This window comes from Sciurus carolinensis, chromosome 14 (assembly GCF_902686445.1).
Source record: "Sciurus carolinensis chromosome 14, mSciCar1.2, whole genome shotgun sequence".
Lineage (NCBI taxonomy): Eukaryota > Metazoa > Chordata > Mammalia > Rodentia > Sciuridae > Sciurus > Sciurus carolinensis.
In genome coordinates, this window is record NC_062226.1 from 69,301,013 (window position 1) to 69,325,803 (window position 24,791).

Sequence of the window (24,791 nt, forward strand, 5' to 3'; positions counted from 1 at the left end):
GGTGAAGAAAGGAGACACCCGAAGTGATGGGAGGAAGGTGAGGCTGAGGGCTGGAAAGCAATTTCAGCTGATCTTAAGCCATTTTCCTCCAATTCAGTGGCAGAAGTTCCTTTAAGTGAGGTAGAGGTAACTTGAGTTCTACTTGTATGGTATTAAACAAAACCTCATAAATGTTAGGTTATTGCACTGTGTGACTCTGGTCACCATTTTCACTTGAGACCAGGCAATATCTTTCTTTAGAATCATGTCCCCCTCACCCCATCTAGGGGACTCTACAGTTTGTTAAAAGTATACTACTTTGACACTTGAATCCTGGTTTTATGGGTATAGGCAGTCATTGGTCCAACAGACGTATCTGTTTTCTATAAGCTCAGGTAGATCAACTTTTTATAAGTTGGACCATATTTCACATTGATAAGGTGAATCCTCTATAAAACATAGAACCATCCCTGAATTTTCTGACTCTTAAATTTTCATTTTTGCATATTTGATTTTCTATGCCCAGGCTGACTGGTGTAGAATTAGCAATGTCCACAGTAGAAGTTGCCCTACATGCCAGGCTCTTAGCCTCATGTCCAGAATTCTCCTGTTAAGTCAAATGAAAGCTTTTCTAACAGAATCAGGAATTGTTAGATAAAACTCTCAGTAGAGACACACCTGTTCTTGATACCATAGGGGAGTGAATTTAGAGACCAGATGCTTGAAAGAGACCTTCATATGGGGGTAGGAAATAGAAAAGCCACAAGGTTTGGGATTTTTTGAGGCATGGGGAGATGGTGAGGAATAAAAAGAAGGCACAATTGACAGAATTGGAAGATGAGGTTTCCCAAGGCAAACTTTGTTAACAGAACAATTTTACCCAGAGATCTATCTCACTAGATTCTTACCATTTCCATTTCATGAACAGGGGTGGAGGTGTAGGAAAGGGGAGACTTAATCTACTCTTGGTTTTCTGTCAAGACCCACCTAATCACCACTATCAAGCACATGAGGACTGGAGAAGAAATACTAGAAATTTAACAACATAAGAGGTTAGGAAAAGACAATCTCTACATTTCTTGAAGTTTTCATGTAATAAGACTTTAACCAGGTTCATTACATTTCTCTTTCTTTAAGTAAGTTATAAAATATGGTGGCCTGGGTCCAAGGGAAGGAGCGACCACTAGACCCAAGGGAAGTATCTTCTATCATTCCCAAGAATAAAGACCTGGTTCCCAGTGCAGAGGCATTGACCTTTCTACTGTGTTCAGAACAGCGCAAGAACATCACTGAGTGTTTGGGGTCTGTTTCTCATGATACCAAGTTGGGTCTGTAGCAATTTGTCCAGACACGTCCTCCTTAGCACTCCTACATTTCTGAGTCTTTCAGTGCACAAATGCATTCCAAATCCTGCTGTGATGTGATTAAGGGATAATGTCTGCCGAAAGGAGCAGAGAGAGTTATAAATGACTCCCATGGGTGATTAAATGCTGAGAGGAAGTTGGATAACCACAGAATTCACTTGGTGCAAGTTTATTCCAATGCCACAAGTATTATTATTTTCCAATTATAGGCTAAGGTGTCTAAAAGATACAAACATAGCATCTACTAAGCAAACATTTTCATGCCTTCATCTTCCCCTAGGGAGTGGGAATTGAAAGGACTGGATTTTAGGAAAGCTTATCTTATCTCGGAGGAGGTCTTGTGGGGCTGAGTTGGCATTTAAGGAATGAGATAGAAAATGAAGAGCTGTGTTAGGAAGGATTGGTGGAGGGGACAAACACGTGTAAGGAAGAGCTCTGATTCTACGGAAGGGTTGTTTGTATTTCTCACTGTAAGTTTTGCTCCCAGTGAACCATTCACTTAGTCTTTCTGGATCTCAATTCTGTGAATTAGGAAATGCGGTGCCAGGGTGTTTGGTGAGGTGAGCTCTGAAGTTCTTTGTATTTTAATTCCACACATGTAATACTACAAAGTGCAGGTGGGGAAATGGGAATTCTCTTACACTGATGGCAGGATAGCAAACTGGTGCAATTTTGGAAAAAAGCAGTCTAAACTAATCTGAAAAGGCATGATACTTGTGACTCAGCAATTTCACTTTTAGGCATATTCAAACTTTCAAACAGGTGCACAGAAAAGGACAAAAACTCACTGCACAGTGTTGGTAAGAGTCAAGCAATGGAAAAAACAAATGTCTACCAAGAGTGAAATGGACAAATAAGATATGGTCCCTTCAAGCAAAGGAATACCATTCAGCAGTTAAAAGAAATGGCACAGTTTGAAAATTTCTAAAATGAAAGATGTTTAGGCGTTCCCATTGTTTAAATTGGTGGCAATCCAACTAACTTAAAAGAAAGATGACTAATTGAATGTAATGCATTGAGTCAATAAAATTCATGAGAACATAGTGAAAAAAGGAAGAGGAAAAAAATACTGTTAAGTGAAAAAACCAAAGTACATGTGGAGTGTGAGGTCATTATGTAAATTTTAAGTGAATATAAAAATAATATTATTCAGGTCAGGTGAGATGGTACATGCCTATAATCCCAGAAACTCTGGAGGCTGAGGCAGGAGGATCACAAGTTCAAAGCCAGACTCAGCAATTTAGTGAGGCTCTAAGCAACTTAGTGGGACCCTGTCTCATAATAAAAAATAGAAAGGGCTGGAGATATGGCTCTGTGGTTAAGTGCCCCGGGGTTCAATCCCCAGCACCCAAATCAATCAATCAATCAATCAATCAATCAATCAAAACAAGACAAAACAAAACCAAAACCAAAAATCATTCAGTATTCACAGATACATATGTGTGTGTGTGTGTGTGTGTGTGCGTGTGTGTGTGTGTGTGTGTGTGTGTGTCTGTTTGTAAAACCAGAGAAAATGGAAGAACACACAAGTGTTCATGATGCTAGTGGACACTGGGAGGCACTGTAGAAGTCTGTGGCCAGATACTGGGGATAAAGAGACTTTATTCAATCACTGTGATTTAATTTATGTTCTATATAAAAATTAAAAATTCATAAATACTAAAATGTCATTTCTGGATGGTGGAGAAAAGATGGAAAAAGCATTTTTTTTTTACTGCAATTAAAAAAATCTTCTCAAAATAAATGATAAAAGTTCATGAGCAGCAATGCTTTTGTCAAATGCATCTAGACAAGAGATCATTCATGTGAAGGATCAGTGGCACCTCACGTGACCCTGACCACCCAAAGCAGCCTGGCTTTTCCGGACTTCAGTGTTCGGCTCTTTACTCTCCAATATGGTAGTTGCCAGCCACATGTTGCCATATAAATTTAAATTCAGACTAAATAAGATAATATTTTTATTTCTGCCATTGCATTAACCACATTTCAAATATGGAATAGCCAAATGCTGAATATGTTACTGGCTACTGTATCAACCAGCACACATACAGAACATTTCTGTTATTACTGTAAATTTTCTTGGACAGAGCCGACCTTGAGCTAAAGACCCATCTTTTAGACAAGTAGGACATTGAAGTAATATTTTTTTTTCCCTTTTATGCCCTTCTGCACAGAAGAAAACCAAGTTAATGAGCTATTTCATTTCTATAATCTAAATCTAAATCAGCCACTATAATCTAAATTGCACTTCAAAAACACTTTCTTGTTAAGGAGAATTACATAAACCATCTTTAGAAAGAGATCTAGCAATTATTTATAGTTACATGAACATCACATTTCACTTTTCCCCGAAACTTAGGAAGATAGGTTGGAAGATGAGAAAAGCATTATCTAAACACCACTCTGAGGTGGGTTCCATAGTTTTCCAAGAGCCTGTGTGTCTTACCTGTACATGGTATGAGGGGCATACACTTCTCGGATTGGAAATTCCAAAATCTCTTTGTGTGGACGTGTTCGGTTTTCAGGAAAGGGTTTCACAGGCAACATTTCAGGAGTCAGACAGCAGTTGATTATCTCTGGAGCTGGAGATATCTCCAGTTTGAGCACGCCTAAAGAGAATCCAGGACTGTTTCAGCACAGAAATTGTCATGTAAGAGGGATCTAGAAAGACTATTGTACTGTATTTCTTTCATGGATCTAAGGGTAATTTGCGAGAGTGTGAGTGTTTTGGAGTTCCCAGATAATTTCTCATAGTTTGAGAAAAAGCATGTTATGACAACATTCGAGATGTGGTTTCTGTAAAATAAAAGGCAAGAAATTGTGAAATGACTAAGAATGGATCAGAGGCTTTTCCAAGTTCCTTCCATAACCATCACAGTATAATAATACACAGCTAAGTAACTTCTCTGTATTGCTAGTGGTAAAAGTTGATGGTTTTCAAACTGAGTTCCCTGGTACCCCGGGGTGCAGAAATACCTTATGGAATATTGTGCTGAGAATAGGAAAGTATCTTTACCTTTCCCCAAAGCAGCTCACATTTAATTTTTAAATACCAGGTCTCCATATAATATTACATTTGATAAAAGAGGCTCCTCTGTTCAAACAATTATCTATCTCAGAAACCAGATCTAGAATATATTATTTATAGACTCAATCCTTTAAAAAATAAAAAATTAATAGATTTGCCAAAAATACAGACCAATTCAGATTCTTAACTTGAAATGCAAGAATCCCATATCACACTTAGCAAATGATTTTATAAATCGCAGCATCGGACAAAGAATGAATCTAATCACAAATAGTTTCGCCACAGCTCAAGAAGAAAAAGACAAGCCATCCACACCTGGAATTGACTTGACTCTTCTCTGTAAGGATGAAGATCTTTTGTAGTCAGCTAGAAACTTGAATAAGTCTTCATCACTGAGGCGATCTCCCTCCTGCCAAGAGAGGAGTTGGGGTTAGTGTAGCTGTGCTGTAGACTCCTGGACTCAGGATGTTTGGATGCTTTGGAAGATTTTTACCTTTAAGTTTTATTCTAACAGGTCTTTCATAGAAATCAGGATGACAGGCAACAGGAAATCAACCAGCCTCTTATCAGCCCTGCTGAGGACGGGGCTTCTAGTGCATTCCAAGGAAGCCTGTTTGACCCTTAGGAATCCCAGTCATGAGCTTCTCCCTGTACCTTCAATCCACTATTCAAGTTTTATTCTCTAGTTTACTTTCTTCTTTGGCGATGTGAAGATGCAGAAAGTATCTTTCCCTCTCTTCTACCTCATTTTCACATTTGCCTTGAATAAGGTTAAGTGTAAATGCTACCCTCTATGTGCATACCCTGGGACTGATCCTCTGCTAAGGGACACACATGCATGATCTCCAATCCTTACACAACCCAGAGCTATGTCAGTCCCAATGAGAACACTCAGACTTGAGTCAAATACCTAGTTTCAAGGTAATGCAGCCAGGGAGGAGCGTATCCAGATAGAAACCCTTTCAGTCCCTTTCTATTTATTTCTACACATGGACCCCCTCAGCAACCTTTCTGCATTTCAGTTTGTTAATATAGTACCTTTAAATGCACTATGAAGATTGCTTGAGCTGTGGAAAATTTTTCTAGAACAGTCAAAGCCTAAGTCAATTTTTAAAGATTTTTTTTTTTAAGTTGGCAATGGACCTTTATTTTGTTTTTCTATATGCAGTGCTGAGAATCGAACCCAGGGCCTTACACGTGCTATGCAAGTGCTCTGCCACTGAGCTGCAACCCCAGGCCTCAATTTCTTTCTTTCTTTTTTTTTTTTTCTTTTTAGGGCAAAATATAAGTATCAAAAAATTTACCCTCTTAAGCAATTCTAAGGCAGATGTGTTAAGTATATTTAAATTATTGTGCAGGCAATCTCCAGAACCTTTTCATCTTGCAAAAACAAAAAATCCCATAAAACAAAACAAAACAAACAAAAAACCCCTAGAACTCTATATTCCTCAAACAACCACTCTCTGTCTCCTTTTCCCAGTCTCTGGCAACCATCATTTTACTTTCTGTCTCTATGCCTTTGAGAACTCTAGGAAGGTTTTATTTTTTAAATAGCTTTAATCTTTATTGAACTAACCAGGAGTACCATCTGGAACTTACTCTCTATGAACAAGGAGGAGTTGTGGGAAATTTGCACATGGAACAGAGTTGAGGAGGCCAGCACCAGGAGACTTGGACACCAGTGGGGAAATGACATGTTGGCCAGTCTTTCTTTATAGCCTAATAATGAACTGACCAAGATAGTTCTAATAGGATAGTTTGTATGAACAGGAACAAATCCCTCTCAATTAATAAAGCCAGCACTCTGAGCACGTACCATAATCTAGCTTCACATCTCTTACGTCATCTAACTCTCCCAACCACTGTGTGAAGCAAGCACCACCGTCTCTGTTCTGTACATAATGAAACTGAGGCTTGGTGAGGTTAACTAGTTTGCTCCCTCAATCACTACCTAGACTCCTCCTCGGGGTACCAGCACCCATATCATTGCAAGGACAAATCCAGACCCACTGTAACATCTAGAGATACCTGCTTGAAAAAGCTGTTAATGGTCATGGGGGTGGCTTTGAAGTTGGATCCAGTCCCATTTTCCTCCAAGGACAGGGCTCGTTCAGAAAGCCTCCTAGATTGGGACAAAGACCTCCGCTCACCCGCAGAACTTCTCCCTTTAAGGAAAACAACAGTCATTTGAAAGTGTACCTTTCTGTTTCAATACACAGCAGTCATTAACTTTCCCATATCTTGACATATCTTAAGAGAGGTTTAAAGTCACTGAATATGGCCATCCTTGTTTTGAATAAAATCTTCCCTCTGTGGGACCCCACCTTTCTTAGTCCCTATGTTGGTATATCTAATTCTCCTCTGATTTGAATGGAGAGGCCATGAGCAGCCACAGGCCCCTCTCACATGCGACAGGGTAGGCCAGATGCCATCAGCAAAAATCCAGAGCTCCTGCCAGAACAGGGTCTCCTGGTAAGCTTTATTTAGTCAGGACACAGTTTGTTTTTATTTTTACATTTGTATTCCACTGGGAAAGGCAAGTACTCAAATACCCCTGAAGGCATTTGGGACTGTGACCCAAACATGCTAGGGTCAGCCTGTGTACATTCTGGATCCAGCCTGCCTCTCTCTCTTGTGGACTAGACAACAGAGTTCAGTTTCTGCCTCTGTTGATCTTTGTGATGAGGATTAGACCGGGTCAAGACCCCGAGTGCTGTTTAGTTATATCTCTTCTTTTTGGATTCAGTTGGAAATCTTGTGACTTTTATGATGCAAAACTCAGGGGTTCTGTTGTGAACAGTCAAATTGCTTAGAACTCTAATAGTTCCAATTCCTGCTTTGAATCTTATCTTTAATTCCAACTCTCTTGCTGAATTACAATTTTTTGCTGCCACTGTCCACCTAAATTCAGTATAATACATTGCATCTTGGGTTTCTTTCTCAGGATCAGTCTGGTGGTTGAGTTAATTTACCCTTGACCTAGAGATTACTGATTACTCAACAAGCCCTATGCTAAATAACCTACCTGATGGGCCCTTTAACTTCCCCATGTAACACTTTCAAATAAGGTTTAAAAAAAAAAATATATATATATATATATATATATATATATATATATATATATACACATTTTAGTTGTAGATGGACACAATGCCTTTATTTTATTTTTATTATGGACTGAGGATTGAACCCAGGACCTCATGCGTGCCAGGTGAGCACACAACCACTGAGCTATAACCCCAGCCCAAGGCTATCCTTTATACCTAAAAAATGGGCATATGTAGCAGTGGGTATTAAAAATAATTGTGGTGTGAGGTCAGAATATAGTAAAATGAGGTTTATTATCAACAAATCAGGGAAAAAAACAGGAGCTGACTGGAATTTACATAACAGTAACTTTAGAAGAAAAGCAGCACTCCATAGTAAATGGCAGAGCTAAGGAATGCATGATAAATGTGAAGGTAGGCTTAAATATTTGCTGAATTCAAAGGCATTTAGGGAAACAGAAACCCTGCTACAGGTGGCAGGGGTGGGTTCACTTGAAAATTTTAAGACCACTTGGACAGTTCCATGTACAAACTGTAGGATATAATTGTTCAACAAGAGGGAGGTGATGAAAAAGAGAGAAATTTATGAAATGAATTGGAACAGTAACTAAATATTTTTTTTAGCATCCATTCTTTCATTGCACTTGGCAAAATAAACTGAAAAACTGGAAATTTTGCTGAGAAACCCAAATTTAGGTTTTTAAAATCTTTGTAATAGCTGCTGTTTCTATGTTCAGAAGACAACCGTGGTGTCTTTGTTCAACACACAATAGAGGGTTACTATATTTTCTTGTTATTTTTAATAATTTTTATTTTTTGAGAGGAAGTGGCTGCTAAAAATTAACCTTTTGAAGTGTTAAAAAAATCCAGAAAATTCCAACCTAAGTTCTTAATGTAAGAGTATATCTGAGTTCCATAAATGTTTATGGCAATTGTTTTGGGATCCCTGTTCAATCAAACACATGCAATTCAGGCAGGATAGTGTTGCATTCTATTTATTTCTTTCCTCCTTCCTGTCCTTGACACCTTCCTACATTCTCAAGCCTTGCTACTAATCAGTCGACCTCAGAGTCAGTACACTGGGGAGCCCTCCCCTTCTCACTACAGATGAAAATCTTACCAAGCACCGGTTCCACATCAGTCACCTCCCTGTCAAGGGTGGAGACATTGAAGATGCTGGCTAAGTTCACTGGAGCCCAGGCGAAGGGCATCCGGTATTTTCCTAAACGTTGGCAGAAGGATTCAGCTTGAAGTTTCAGTTTTTCAATCTTATCCTTACTCTAGAGGAAAATGGAAAGAGATGAGCTGAAACAAACAGTATGGCACCAGCCGGAAGACAACCAACTCTGTCATGGACATGTTAGTTATCAGCAACCCCAACTCCACTGACTGGAGAATCAGCAGAAAAATATCTCAACCTGTACCAGAAGTCCAGCTGATAAAGAAATAAAGATTATAGGAGGAAAGGTTAAAGACAGACTATAAGTAAACTGTAGCTTCCACTACAAAAGAAATGTCCAAGGATTAATATACTAGTGAACCCACAAGTTCTTTCAGATCTAGTTGTATGACCTAGTTCTCATGAGAGAAACTTGGGATAAAAATTTAGTTCGTCATCTGCTAAGATGCCCCCAAAGTTCTTTTTTTTTTTTCCTACAAAAGTTGCCTTTGAAAACTCCAAAAAGAACTATAAATATTGTTGACAACTTCTTTATTAAGTTGGCAACACTTCCAATGTGTTCTTTCCAAGTTTAGATTGAGTGATAGATTAAAAAATAAATAAAACAAACGTTTTCAGTTCAAACAATTTTATTTGAAATGTACCAGTCTGATTAGGGAGGTCTTATTCCAGAAAGGTCAGGTTTAAAAAAATCATTTTGGGTACTTTTGTAAACTGGTGCTTCATAGCTTGGTACCTGTGATGTCCTAGTTAATTTATGATGTATGATAGTCACAGCCATTCTGAATTATTGATATTAGAAAGGACAATGCCCCATGGTGTTGAGAAAGATCAGGAGACCTCTGATGCTGTTTAGTTTTATGGGGTCTCTAGAGTCCTCCCAATCATCTGGGTCAGAGCCTCAGAAGCAAGATGGTTGGACACGGTTTTGCCCTAGCCAAATTTTATAGTCATACAATGGTGCATATCATCAGTTGCAAGTTCAATAATTTATTTATTTTAAAGATCATTATCAATAATAGATTCTCTTTCTTCTTTTGTTTAAATACAATTTATTTGTGTTTCATATGGGAACATATTATGGTCTAGACCACATTAATGATTTTGTAGAACACTTCTTAAAATATCTGCTAATTCTAAGATGTAATCATTTAGCAATAATCAAATCATCATACCTTTCCTCCATCACTTTCTTTGATAACCACGTAGGGTTCTGCGCAGTCAGCAATCTCTCCCTGCTGAAGGACTTTTTCAATCTGCCAATAAAAGTAATATTAAAATAAAGTGAGTAAATTACATTCACATAGTAGAACCTCTGTGGCCATTGAAATCATGTTCAAGCCAGGCACAGTGGCACATGCCTGTAATCCCAGTGGTTCAAGAGGCTGAGGCAGGATTGTGAGTTCAAAACTAGCCTCAGCAACTTAGCAAGGCCCTAAACAACTGAGTGAGTTCCTGTCTCTAAATAAAATATTTAAAAAGGGCTGGGAATGTGGTTCAGTAGTTGAGTGCTCCTAGGTTCAATCCCTTGGATAAATAAATAAATAAACAAAGGAACAAACAAAGAAATATCATGTTCAATGACAATGTTTGATGGCATAGGATGTCTATAATACATGTTTTTGATTTAAAAAAATATAGTGTGACATGTACCACACGGTTTTGTAAAAAAGTCATGAAGGCAAATTAAAAGGATGATAGGAACACAGCAAATGTTAATAGTAGTTATCTTTGTATGGTGGGATTATGTGTGATTTTTATTTTCTTCCTACTGCTGATGCGTAGTTTCTATTTTTAAACAATAAACATGTATTATATCCATAATAAAAATGCAATAAAAGTTATTTTATAAAACAGAACCCATGAGACATATGTAGGAAGTGAAAAGCTCATTTTCTTTATTATTGCTAACAAAGTAAAAAAGAGATATGATTTCTATAAAAGTCAGGTTGGGGACTATAACCTTCCACAAAATGAATAAATGAACAGAATAAATTATCTGTAATTGTGTCCCTTGTGTTTCCTATTAGGGCTACTTCTTTGGATTTTGCAGACTTGTAAAGAAAGTCAAAAACATTAGATGTGCAGCTTCTCAATTTGCTAGCTGGTTGTGGGATGAATGGATGCTATCACTATCCAGCACCTTCCATTTTGCTTCAGGTGAAGAAGCTGGTGGGAGATGCCATAGATCTGGGCATCATGTTTAGCAAAGGAGAAATTTGAAATTTCCTAATACTGTGTGCAAAGAAAATTTAACTTAACTTTGATGTTGATGAGAAAAACAAATGGATTTAGATCCATTAACTTGAACCATTAGTTAAGATGTCCTGGAAGAAGAAATTCAGGTCAACATATTCCATAGACACATGATTTTAACAGACACTATCAGTTAAGCACAAAGTATTTTAATGGGATTTAAAAGGAAGTGGCATGGTGCTGCTCAATAGACAGCTGTTTTAAGAAGCATTCCAAACAGACTCTCTCTTCCCATAGAAGAATTTATAAACCTTCCTCATTTCCACAGCTTGAAGGAAAGGTTGGTCCCATGAGGGATGCACCACACTGGAAACACAAATAGTACTTGAGCTAGAAACTGACCTGTGTTCCTGTTTATCTGAATTTCTTTATTCATTCAAAAACATTCATGGTGATAGCTACTGGGGAGATTAGGTGGTGAACACAAAAAAATGTGGTCCCTACTCACTTGAAGTTCATAGTCAGGACCTTGTAGAACAAACAGGAAGGAAGCTAACCTTCTCCATGAAGTCAATGAATAAAAGTATGCTCTTTAAAATAAACTTTGAACATGGATTATGAATATTTTAATTAGGATCCTGAGGCAAGAATGGGGAATGCCCTGGCTTTATTTGAAACCTAGGGCAGAGGGATCACCAGAATCTAGAAGCGGGAGAGTCTAGATTCAACCAGAGCAGGAGCTACTATCCTTTGACAACACTGAGCAAGGGAGACTCCAGGTACTTCGTGAGTAGGAGCTGCAGGCTGATACAAGTACCCAATGTATGGTCCTTCATGACTGATGTGTAAAAGCATATGTGATGAAATGTATCAGTTCTCATAACCATGGGAACTAGGGCAAAGGAACATATTAGAATAATGTGGGACTGGTTTTTGCAGGGTTGGGGTTCAAACCCAGGTTAGATTAGTACTCTTCCTCTGAGTCATACCCCCAGCTCCATCTGGGACTTTTAAAGTAAAGAGACTGCCTTCATCTCTGTTCAGCCTGATTTGTTTATTTTTAAACAATTCTTAAAAAACTTAAGGTCCACTCTCTATTCCTCACTATGAAAATCTTGAATTGAACCTTTATACCTGAAATAACCTTTTAAAGTCATATCACGTGCAATACCTGAACTAGGTGACTGTACCTAAAATATGGTTATGATCCTGGTGTTCATCCTGGGACTAAAAACAAGAAAGAAAGAAGCCCAAATGGTGTCTGCTAAATATTATGATGCCATAATATTTATATTTAGGAGGAAAGCAGCAATGATAAATGGTCAAGATAAATAGAAAGCAAACCAGGGATTGTTTTACTGTGTCTATTTAAATTTCATAATTATATCCTGATAATTTAAAATATGTTTGTTATTGCCAAATGAATACAAATGAAGAGATTATGGGTGAAATAATGGTATTATGGACATAAAATATTGAGCTAAATAGAAAATGTTCCAAACAGAAGGCTGAGTCTACATGAAATCAGACACCTTGATTTGCTCTTTTGATTTGTTTTACAGTCTTGGTGTAGAGTCAATTACTTGGTTTGAGGTTGGTTAAATACCCACTGCTATTGAATTCTAACTAATCATTTTGGTGTACAGAGAAAGTTTCTGGTTTTCTTACAAGAGTACAGTGTAGAATGGAAGGTTCTAGCTGCAATGGTCCCACAGATTTTGACTCTCAGTAGACACAGTTTGTGGAATGGTGATAAAAAGGGAGAGTGAAAGTTGGAAACCACAGCCCATACTTCAGTGTGTCAGGGCTTGAACTTGGGAACGTTTAGTTGAGGGTCTCTGGAAAAACATGAATGTTGTGAGGAAACTACCAGAGAGATGTTGTTACTTTCTTCCACAGCAGAGATAGCTGAGGGAACACTCTTTAGTTAGGAAGGCTTGAGTCTGAAGTTACAACTACTCACTGCGGTCAGTGTGATCATTTCCACTTGGCAGATGAGGTACTAAATCTCAGAAAGTTTAGGTATTTGTCAGTCATGTATCTACAAAGTGCAAGGCCAGGATTCAAACCTAGGACTGTAGATTCCAAAAACTCTCAAGTCTTTCCAGTATTCAAAACAGAATTTATGGGCTGAGAATGCAGCTCAGTGGTAGAGAACTAGAGAACTTGGTTAGCATGCACAAGGCTCTGGGTTCAATCAAAAACAAAGCAACAAAACAGACTTTACTGATAAGGGAAATGGAGCAAGTTGAGAAGGAAACAACTCAAATCCCATACAGGACATATTCTGTCATCCGGGGAATAGCACAATAATGGGAACATCAGAATGTGCAAATCACATTGTGCTTAACTACCTTGACTACCAGGTAGACGTCTGAGGATGGGTAGGTGACTGAGAAGACTGCAGATCTCGCCTGACTCGATGGGTCAACAGAGGGTGTGTGAGCTCGAAGAAATCCTCTGAACTGGTCAGAGTTCAGGTCACAGTGGAAATTTTCTGAGATCTGTAAATGAGCAGCAGAGAGAAAAACAAGTTAGACCTACTGTATTCCTTGTCTAAACATGTGTAAACAGTGAAAAAGTCACAGAGAAATTTCACTAAAAAGAGAAGGATAACCATGGATACGGTGTATAATGAGTGGCTGCTGGAAAAATCTGATGAATATTTTGTCACAATTTCTAGATATTTTGGAGTCATTTCAGAGAGATTCCTTGAACATTTAAGTTTTTATTAACCTACCAGTATTTCCTGGGTTATCAGTGATGTGCTAGCTACTGCACTAAAGAAGAGTAGGATGTTGCCTCTGCCCTCAATCAGGTTCTGATCAATAATGAGGGGAAAGGCCAACACATAACTAGAGTAAAGGCAGAATAAAAGTCATCACATTCATAGAAAGAAGCACTATGGAAGTTCTAGAAAGAGAAAGAGCAAAGCCATGTTAAAGGTACTGGAGATGGATGGATCACTGAGGAAGATTCTGACAGGCAGAGCTGGAGGAAGAGAGTATTGCACAGAGAAACTGCTCAAAGGCTGGAAGATCTGGAATGAGCTGAGTTCAGAGTAAGTAGTCCAGCTGGTCTCTGCATAGGCTACAGAAGGAAAGAAGGGTAAGAGTCATACAGAAGAAAGCCTAACATGGACACTGCAAGGATTCCTGTTGGTTTTTTTTTTTTTTTGCTTTGTTTTGTTTTATTTTGATACTGGGGATTGAATTCAGGGGCACTCAACCACATCCCCAGCACTGTTTTTGTATTTTATTTAGAGACAGGGTCTCACTGAGTTATTTAGCACCTCACCATTGCTGAGGCTGGATTTGAACTCTCAATTCTCCTGCCTCAGCCTTCTGAGCCTCTGGGATTACAGGCATGTGCCACTGTATCTGGCGAAAGAATTTTTCTTAATATTAAAAGTTGTGAGGATCCATTAAGCATTTTGAGCGAGCGCATGACATGAATGGTGCTTGCTGACTTTCAAATTTAAGGTGACTTTAGAGCCACTCTGGGTTCTTCCCTTCCTTCTTAACAGCATTTTAGTTGGAAGCAGCTGCACAGGCAGAAACTACATTAACCAGACTCCCTTGCAGTTAGGAGGAGTTATATGAATAGATTTTCCCAGTGAATCATGAGCAGAAGTGATGTGTCAAACTTTGAGGCCTCTTCCACCCATTTTTTCTCTTATTCAGGGGCAACAATGGCAAAGACAGGAGTGATTTGGGGAGAGCACATATTGAAGATGGAGGAGCCACTGCCAGCCTGGGTACCTGAATGACTGAGTGGAGCAGAGGCACCCCACACCCCCACTCTGAATTGTTAAGAAACAAAGACAAAAACATCTTGTTCTTTAAGTCAGTGGTTTTCAAAATGTGAGTCCCCCAATAAACAACTTCAACATCATCATCAAGAAACATGTTAGAAATGCAAATTCTTAGGCTCCACTCAGACTTAGCCAGTCAGAAACTCTAGGGGTAGGACTTTGCAAGTTGTTTGAATACGTCTTCCAGGTGATTTTGGCACACACTCAAGTTTAAGAACTATTGCTTTAAACTACTGAATTTGGAAGTTTACTTGTGTTAGCAGTTACCCTGCCTTAATTAATATACATTTTAGTGATTATTGATATTTATTCATTTCCTTGGATACAGAGTGGTTGTATGTAAGGAAAGGCAGAAGCATCCTTCTATCCTTGCCTCACAGTGCAAAAACTTTCAAACTGAGAAAACATTACAGGCATGTCCAAGTTTGTTTACTGATTTGAATTATGTTGTTTTACACATAACCCCATGTGCTGACTCTATCTAAACAAGGTTATTATCTCCAACAGGCCTTTTCCCTTTAAGATTCTTTAAAGAACACAAATGATTAATGTTCCCAGATCATTTCTTCAAAAATCATAAAGGCAAGAGATCACAAATCTGGATCCATCAAAGATCATTTACTTTCAAATCTGATGTTTTATCTTGCTGTTTTTCTGCATGGAAGTGAGTTTTAAAAACACGAACCTTCAAAATCATGAACACTATGCATACCTCAGGGATGAGCTACTTTCTATTTTCTTACCTTTTTCCTTTCTTTAACATCATAGAGGGCAATGCTGGCAAACAGAGGCTCAATTTCAATCTCAAACCTGTCAGAAAGAGAGAAAGAGAGAAAAAAAATCAATATGGTTTTTTTTTTTTTTGTATTTTATTTTATTTTTTTAAATTTATTTTTATTGTAAACAAATGGGATACATGTTGTTTCTGTTTGTACATGGAGTAACAGCATACCATTTGCATAATCATACATTTACATAGGGTAATGATGTTTGATTCATTCTGTTATTTTTACCTTTCCCCCCACCCCTCCCACCTCTCTTTTAGAAGAGACATTCTTGTTCGTCCAAGGATGAGAGAAACACAACTGGTTTTGAAGATGGAGGAAGACACCATGAGCATTGGAATGTGGACAGCTTCTAGAAACTGGGAAAGACAAGGAGGCAGATTCTTTCCTAGAGTACTAGAGAAAATGCAGCCCACTAACTTAATTTGCACTTCTGACTCCCAGAACCATAAGATCATACATTTGTGTTATTTTTTTTATTATTATTTTTTTTTATTGTAAACAAATGGGATACATGTTTTTTCTCTGTCTGTACATGGCGTAAAGGCATACCATTTGTGTAATCATAAATTTACATAGGGTAATGTTGTTTGATTCATTCTGCCATTTTTTCCCTTCCCCCCCTCCCCTCCCACCCTTCCCCTCCCTCCATACAGTCCTTCCTTCCTCCATTCCTGCCCCCCTCCCTAAACCCAACTCCAACCCCAACACTAACCCTTCCCACCCCCCATTATGTGTCATCATCCACTTATTAGTGATATCATTCTTCCTTTGGTTTTTTGAGATTGGCTTATCTCACTTAGCATGATATTCTCCAGTTTCATCCATTTGCCTGCAAATGCCATAATTTTATCGTTCTTTATGGCTGAGTAATATTCCATTGTATATATATACCACATTTTCTTTATCCATTCATCAATTGAAGGACATCTAGGTTGGTTCCACAATCTGGCTATTGTGAACTGAGCAGCTATGAACATTGATGTGGCTGTATCTCTGTAATATGCTGATTTTAAGTCCTTTGGGTATAGGCCAAGGAGTGGGATAGCTGGGTCAAATGGTGTTTCCATTCCAAGTTTTCTAAGGAATCTCCACACTGCTTTCCAGAGTGGCTGCACTAATTTGCAGCCCCACCAGCAATGTAAGAGTGTACCTTTCTCCCCACATCCTCACCAACACCTGTTGTTGCTTGTATTCTTGATAATTGCCATTCTAATTGGGGTGAGATGGAATCTTAGGGTGGTTTTGATTTGCATTTCTCTTATTACTAGAGATGTGGAACATTTTTCCATATGTTTGTTGATTGCTTGTATATCTTCTTCTGTGAAGTGTCTATTCATTTCCTTAGCCCATTTGTCAGTTGGATTATTTACATTCTTGGTGTAGAGTTTTTTGAGTTCTTTATAGATTCTGGAGATTAGCGCTCTATCTGAAGTATGATCGGCAAAGATTTTCTCCCACTCTGTAGGCTCTTTCTTTGCATTGCTGATAGTTTCCTTTGCTGAGAGAAAGCTTTTTAGTTTGAATCTATCCCAGTTATTAATTCTTGCTTTTATTTCTTGTGCTATGGGAGTCCTGTTGAGGAAGTCTGGTCCTAAGCCGACATGTTGAAGCTCTGGACCTACTTTTTCTTCTATAAGATGCAAGGTCTCTGGTCTGATTCTGAGATCCTTAATCCATTTTGAGTTTAGTTTCGTGCATGGTGAGAGATATGGGTTTAGTTTCATTCTGTTGCATATGGATTTCCAATTCTCCCAGCACCATTTGTTGAAGAGGCTATCTTTTCTCCATTGCATATTTTTGGCCCCTTTGTCTAGTATGAGAAAATTGTATTTATTTGGGTTTGTGTCCGTGTCCTCTATTCTGTACCATTGATCCACCTTTCTATTTTGGTACCAATACCATGCCATTTTTGTTACTATAGCTTTGTAGTAGAGTTGAAGATCTGGTATTGCGATACCCCCTGCTTCACTCTTTCTGCCAAGGATTGCTTTAGCTATTCTGGGTTTTTTATTCTTCCAGATGAATTTCATAATTGCTTGCTCTATTTCTGTAAGGTACATCATTGGGATTTTAATTGGAATTGCATTGAATCTGTACAGCACTTTTGGTAGTATGGCCATTTTGACAATATTAATTCTTCCTATCCAAGAACATGGGAGATCTTTCCATCTTCTAAGGTTTTCTTTAATTTCTTTCTTTAGTGTTCTGTAGTTCTCATTGTAAAGGTCTTTCACCTCTTTTGTGAGATTGATTCCCAAATACTTTATTTTTTTCGAAGCTATTGTGAATGGGGTAGTTTTCCTAATTTCTCTTTCTGAAGATTCATCGCTTATATATAAAAATGCCTTAGATTTATGTGCATTGATCTTATATCCTGCTACTTTACTGAATTCACTTAAGAGATCTAAAAGTTTTCTGGTGGAATTTCCTGGTTCCTCTAAGTATACCATCATATCATCAGCAAATAGGGATAGTTTGAGTTCTTCTTTTCCTATTCGTATCCCTTTAATTTCTTTGGTCTGTCTAATTGCTCTGGCTAGAGTTTCAAGGACGATATTGAATAGAAATGGTGAAAGAGGGCATCCCTGCCTTGTTCCAGTTTTTAGAGGGAATGCTTTCAGTTTTTCACCATTTAGAATGATATTAGCCATGGGTTTAGCGTAGATGGCCTTTACAATGTTAAGGAATGTTCCCACTATCCCTATTTTTTCTAGTGTTTTGAGCATGAAGGGGTGCTGTATTTTATCAAATGCTTTTTCTGCATCTATTGAAATAATCATGTGATTCTTGACTTTAAGTCTATTGATATGGTGAATGACATTTATTGATTTCCTGATGTTGAACCAACCTTGCATCCCTGGGATGAAACCCACTTGATCATGGTGCACTATCTTTTTAATATGTTTTGTATGCGATTTGCTAAAATTTTGTTGAGAATTTTTGCGTCGATGTTCATTAAGGATATTGGTCTGAAATTTTCTTTCCTCGATGTGTCTCTGTCTGGTTTAGGAATCAGGGTAATATTGGCTTCATAGAATGAGTTTGGGAGAGTTCCCTCCTCTTCTATTTTCTGGAATACTTTGAGAAGTATTGGAATGAGTTCTTCTTTAAAAGTTTTGTAGAACTCGGCTGAGAACCCATCTGGTCCTGGACTTCTCTTTGTTGGAAGGCTTTTGATGACTTCTTCTATTTCATTACTTGAAATTGGTCTATTTAAATTGTGTATGTCTTCCTCGTTCAGTTTAGGCAATTCATATGTCTCTAGAAACCTGGTGATGTCTTCGAAATTTTCTATTTTGTTGGAGTATAGATTTTGAAAATAGCTTCTAATTATGTTTTGTATTTCAGTCGTGTCTGTTGTGATATTTCCTTGTTCATTCAATATGGTTTTAACCTAGATAATTTTCAATTTTTTGGAAGGGCTTGGATAGACAAACTGGCTAAAAATATAGTTTTCAGAAATACTTAAATAACTCCATGCATATGAGAGCCATACTATATTTTTAGTGGACAAATATAGAAGGTTCATGGACAATTTCTAATGTTCTGATGTGATAGACAGCACATTCTCCCAAGAAAATGCTTGTTAGTGGCATTTCAAGAAGGAGTAGGCTGATTAGACCCTTGATCTAATCCAAAATAGCACTTATCATGGTAGCTACCATGTTTTAGAGTCTCTCTCTCTTTTTTTTTTTTTGCGTTGCTGGGGATCGAACTCAGGGCATTGTGCTTGCAAGGCAAGCACTCTACCGATTGAGCTATCACCTCAACCCTAGAGTCTCTCTCTTAGGTGATGGGTTTGTTTACTTTTTATTGTTAGTGTAGGAAGTTCTATGATTCAATTGTAAGGGATGGGGCTTTTCAGATAATAACAAAGAAATGTTCAATTGCTTTTCCTTAGGTTTACTGTGGGATAGTCAGAGGAATATTGCATCATGATGCTGATAAATGTCTGGCTCTTCCTAACTCCACTGCTGAAAGTTGTTAAGGTGAGAGGATGAAACACACTGAGGAGCCTGCCCCATGAAAGACAGAAATAGGAGCCCCTGACTGCTAAAATGGTGGGTTTAAAGAAAACACATCACCAAAGCATAATTCTAACATGTTAGAAGTACTCACGAAACACAAATGCTCATCTTCCAAGTTTCTCAGCTTAATAACCCATGATTTTAGACACTGTGCACTGACCATAGCAGCAAAGGTCTGGATCACCACTGCCTTGAAAGTCATGTGAATTAGCCCAGATTTTATTTCAAGGCATGTTTGAGATGATGGCCTTACCACTGGGTAGCTTTGTCTCAACGGGACTTTTAGAATAAACTTTGGGCAGGATGTAAGCACAGACAAAAGGGCAAGGTGGTGCCTTAGGCAATGAGTCAGATAGACCTGGACTCTGCCCCCTTTCCCACTACCTGTGAACACTGGGATGTTCATTTCCCACTTCCTTTTATTTAGTTGGAAAATGAGGAGAGGACATTTACTCTTGCGATTTTCCACATGTTATTGTATAAGAGAAAGTGTGTAAATGTACTTTCAAAACAAGGTCTAGCAGCAGCATTATTCACAATCATCCAACTTACTTAGGTAAGTGGCCACTAACAGAAGAATGGGTAAACAACACGATACACACACACACACACACACACACACAAACACACACACACGTAAATATGTTACCAATACATACACAATACAATATTATTCAACCTTAAAAAGGACAATTATTCTGACACATACAACTACAAGGATGAAACTTGAAGACATGTAAAATGAAATAAGCCCATCAAGAAAGGACAAGGGATGCATGATTTCATAGCATGTACTTAGTACAGTTAAATTCAGAGACAAAGTAGAATGGTGGTGTCAGGTGGCACAGAAGGAGGAACAAAGAGTTAATATTTAATGGATACAAAGTTTTAATTCAGGAAGATGAAAAGTTCCTGAAGATGGATGACAGTGACAGTTGTATAATAATGTAAAGGGATTTGATGCCATGTACAAGGTCAGTTAAGGAGTACGATGGTTAAGATGGCAGAGTTTATGCTATCTACATTGAACAGACACACAGAAATGGTGAGATTTCTGTGATTTTTCTTTTTCTAATTCGTTAACAGCTCATTAATTGGGGGCTTTGCTGTGCCTAACACCCAGCTGTTGCCTGGTGTAGTCAACCTGTATTGAATTCTGTGCTTCTTGACTGTCCAAGGATCTGGATATTGCTGTGCTGTGCTCAGGTAGGAACTGAGTGTTAAGTTCAGTGTGTTTCAGGGAAACGAGAATGAACATTTATTAGACACTTAAAATTGTGATGTGATAAATGTTTTACACATATCAACCTACTTTTCATAATAGTCTAATGTAGATATCATCATTTTATACCTAAGAAAACTGAAATTCAGATTAAATAATTTGACAAAGCCCACAAAGTTAGGAAATGGTACAGCCAGACTGAGAAATTCCGACTTTTTAATTACAAAACGTAGGTTTTTTTTTTCCCCAAGCATAGTCTCCAGAAATAAGTATTTGAGGCAAACCAGGAAATTGTCAACATGCAGGCTTTTGGGTCCCATCTGAAACCTACAGAACCAGAATCTCTTGCAGGAGATGGTGATGGGCAGTCTCCCCAAATCTGCATTTAAAACCAGCTCCTGGGGCAAATTTAGTGCGTGGTTGGTTTCCTTATCATGCAGATTCCTGAGCAGAGGTTACTTTGCATAAGATGGCATTAAGTTTTAAATTAAAAGATTCCCCCACTAAAACAAAATAGAAAAACACTTTGTTGTGACTCTTTTTTTTTTTTTTGCTACTATAAACATTTGAAAAATTGGCACCAGCTTAATTCTCTCTGCATCCTTGAGGTTTTATCTATTTCTCAAAAGCAAAACAGGGACATTTATAGATTTCAAAAACTTTTTAGATATTTCATAGCTGATAAAATCTATAGTATTATAAATAGAATTGTCCTAGTGTCAATGGGAAAATGTATTGTTAATATTACTATTCAATTTTTTTTCTATTCATATGTTCATATTCAAAGTTTATCTGTAAGAATTTCTTTTGTCCAGTTTACTCAAGGTAGTTTTGCCTAGGACCATCTCCTTGACCCATCTCTCCTTTCAGTTATATAAAATAGTACAGATACTATTGAAGTCACTTGAGCAGACCAAGTGCACTGGACAAAAAGCATCAATTCAACTTAATTTCTGCTTTGGCAGTTGGGGAAACATCACTAGCAATACACTTGACAAGTTTCATCAAGAGAAATCCAAGTGATTCTGTTTGTTTTTCTAACTCTGGTCTGTTACAGTTCTGTAGTAAAGCTCTTGCCCAGCATGCACAAGGCCCTGGGTGGATCTCCAGCACTGCAAAAACAAACATTAACTCACATCTATCTCAGTGGTCATGTTTCCCCCCTATGTGCAGCTTCCATTTACTTATTGACAAAGTCTAGATGGCTTGGTGACAAGCATGATGGGGGAGAATTCTTCCATCTCATACGGCATGGTTACTGCATCTAAAAGTGACCTGATTATGCAGTCTATGGAGATGATTGAAGGCCTCCAACAATAGCACAGAGTTCCTCAACAGTGCAGGGGGGCACAGCCACTTCCAGTCATTTCTGCTGATGGTCAGCTTGCAAGGGTAAGAGTTTGCCATTCTGTGCTCATTACTTGATACAGAGCTGGTTTATAGAACAAGCCTGTGTATAAGACAGCAGACTCGGACACTCTCCCAGTAGAGCTGGGGAGAAGGAGAGGGCTACAACATTATCAGTACCCATAACTGTCTGAGAAGCCATGTGAGCTTGCCTTTTGAGGCAGTAGAGCTACGGGAGGCTACACATTGATTCACAAAAGGTTAGACCATCTGGTCTCACTACTCCATTTACAAGTAAGAACTCAAAAGCCCAGGAAAGTCCCAGGGTTCAAACACAACCCTGAATTCAGAATCCAATACCTAAGTGCAAATCAGATTATTTAAGGAATCCACATATTGACTTTGTGAGACGGATGGCCCTAACAGAATATGAAAAAGTACTATGCTTATGTACTTTTTGCATACATAGGATATTTACAACATTTTTTTGTGGTGCTGGGGATCAAACTTGGGGCCTTCTGGGGTCCTAATTAGAATAAGATATATTCCATGCTTGTATAATCATATCAGAATGGACTCTACTGTTACATATAACTAAAAAGAATCAATAGCATGTTTAAAAAGTGAAAAAATAAAAACAACTCAGGGTCTTGCTGAAGCTAAGCATGGGCTTTAGCACTGAGCTTCACCTAGGTAAAGGGTCTCACTAAGCACTGAGCTTCACCTAGGTAAAGGGTCTCACTAAGCACTGAGCTTCACCTACGTGAAGGGTCTCACTAAGTAGGGCCTTGCTAAGTTGCTGAGGCCAGCCTTGAACTTGCAATCCTCCTGTCTCTGCCTCCCAAGTTCCTGGGTTATAGGCAGGCACCACTATGCCTGGCTTGAAATGTTTTTTAGATATTTTTGCTTCATTCTTCAAATTTACTCATTTATAATGTTTTATTCTATAAATAATGTTTTAATATGAAAGTACAAAATTACTACACATATATAGAGGATTATGGTTTTAAAAATAAAAGTAGCTGGGTGCAGTGGCATATACCCATAATTCCAGTGGCTTAGGAGGCTAAGGCAAGAGGAGGATCATGAGTTCAAATCCAGCCTCAGCAAAAGCAAGGCATTAAGCAGCTCAGTGAGACCCCGTGTCTAAATAAAATACAAAATAGGCTTCAGATGTGGCTCAGTGGTTGAGTGCCCCTGAGTTCACTCTTTGGTACCAATAAATAAATAAATAAGTAAATAAATAAATAAATAAATAAACAGTGCAAAAATTTATGAATAATTTCTTTAAAATTGATGTGGAAAATAATTGGCTCACCAGTTGAAACAGACTGAAAATATAGTTTGTTGGAATTGAGTGGTGTTTAAAAAAATGAGAAAATATTTAAGAAGTTAGGAACTTTGCAGAAAAATCTCCATTTCCAGTTTTTAAAGCCAGACAGTTGACCCAAGTGGGCCTATTTCCTTGGCAAGAGTTGACTGTAGCTAGCAGTGAGGTGCCCCTTCAGTACATAGTGTACTATAGTCCCCACTGCCCCCTATTGTCCCCTGGCACTGAGACTGGGTTTCAGTTGCATTTTCATTGCATTTACCAGTGATAGGCTGGCAGATGTCTAATAGATACGTTGCTGAAAAAAGAAAAAGCTCTAACTTGTAACATTTGTTGATTTCTATGTTTTAAATACTTCTACCATGGCGGATTTCAAGCTACTAATGTGACTTCCCTGGGCACAGAATTGGGAAGAGCTGTTACTGTCAGCTCTTGTGAGTTAGTACCAGCCAAGGCCAGCACACCACTGGTTCTGCTGTGACTTTTTTTAATGCAGGCCATTTCATTCAATTACCTCACATGCCTCACCTGGGTAGCCACCTATTTGTCTCCCCTATTGTAGAAGAATGATTGCCCAAGGCTTGTTAGGAACAGAAACCTAGCTCTGCTCCTTCCACTACCTCTCGGCTGTCTACTGTTAAATGTGTTGGAGGTGCTGCCTGACCCAAGCTCTGAGGGTACAGATGTAGTTGGCATCTGAAAAGCAAGAGATACTAGTGTAGAGGCTAATGTGTTTGTTAGTACTTACTTCAGGGTCAGCAACTTGACCAATATTCTGTTGCCCAGATGTTCCTTAGGACATTCTGGTATCGGACGTATTTCCACAGCATCCTCCTATTAATTAATCACATTGTAAAGAAATCATTAGTGAATTTCCACAAGGATTTCCAGTTGGAGTTATCCCAGGAAAGGAAAGGCTGCCCCTCTCCATTTGTCAATTCACATTTGCTTTATTTCTGCCTTTATGAGAGAGTTTGTCGTTCCCACCCCCACCCTCCACTGTCAGCATTTACAGCAAATGTTTTCTTCTTTCAGAAGCCCAGGCATCGAAGACAAAGAGACTGTGGGAGGAAGGAAGGAAATGGGACTGTGGATGTGGCTTAGTAACATCCACCAGATGGCATTGCAAAATTTTATACCTATTGTTGGCTTTTGTTTTTCTTTGCCTGCTGTAAATAAACACTCAAAACATTTCTCCTGCTAAGGGTTTTAACTGGTGAGTATGTGAGTTTCAGGCTTGAGATCTAAATCAGAATAGTTTCCTTCTGGCTCTAAAACATCAATCCTATAACCTTCTCTTTCTCAGTTCACTGATTCCTAAAATAGATGATAGAAACTTGGAATTGAATTTACAGGTTATATAATACATAACTAGCTAGAATTTTTGAACAGGACAGCTTAGTAATGACAAGTTAACAGCTATACCTGCCTTCCTTACCACAGAGAGACTATGGTTACTTCAGTATTT

At 38.3% G+C, this 24,791-nt stretch overlaps 1 protein-coding gene across 2 annotated transcripts in view; it reads right to left on the bottom strand.

The window, feature by feature from the left end:
* Positions 1 to 24,791, bottom strand: part of Dock8 (dedicator of cytokinesis 8) — a 218,614-nt gene that overhangs the window by 109,934 nt on the left and 83,889 nt on the right. For both annotated transcript variants that reach the window (XM_047524520.1, XM_047524521.1), the window contains 8 exons: positions 24,072 to 24,157; positions 15,352 to 15,418; positions 13,149 to 13,298; positions 9,774 to 9,854; positions 8,539 to 8,698; positions 6,400 to 6,536; positions 4,687 to 4,780; positions 3,790 to 3,952 (listed from right to left, as the gene is read on the bottom strand). In XM_047524520.1, the coding sequence (XP_047380476.1) occupies positions 3,790 to 3,952; positions 4,687 to 4,780; positions 6,400 to 6,536; positions 8,539 to 8,698; positions 9,774 to 9,854; positions 13,149 to 13,298; positions 15,352 to 15,418; positions 24,072 to 24,157 (938 nt within the window). The remainder of the gene's footprint in view (positions 1 to 3,789; positions 3,953 to 4,686; positions 4,781 to 6,399; positions 6,537 to 8,538; positions 8,699 to 9,773; positions 9,855 to 13,148; positions 13,299 to 15,351; positions 15,419 to 24,071; positions 24,158 to 24,791) is intronic.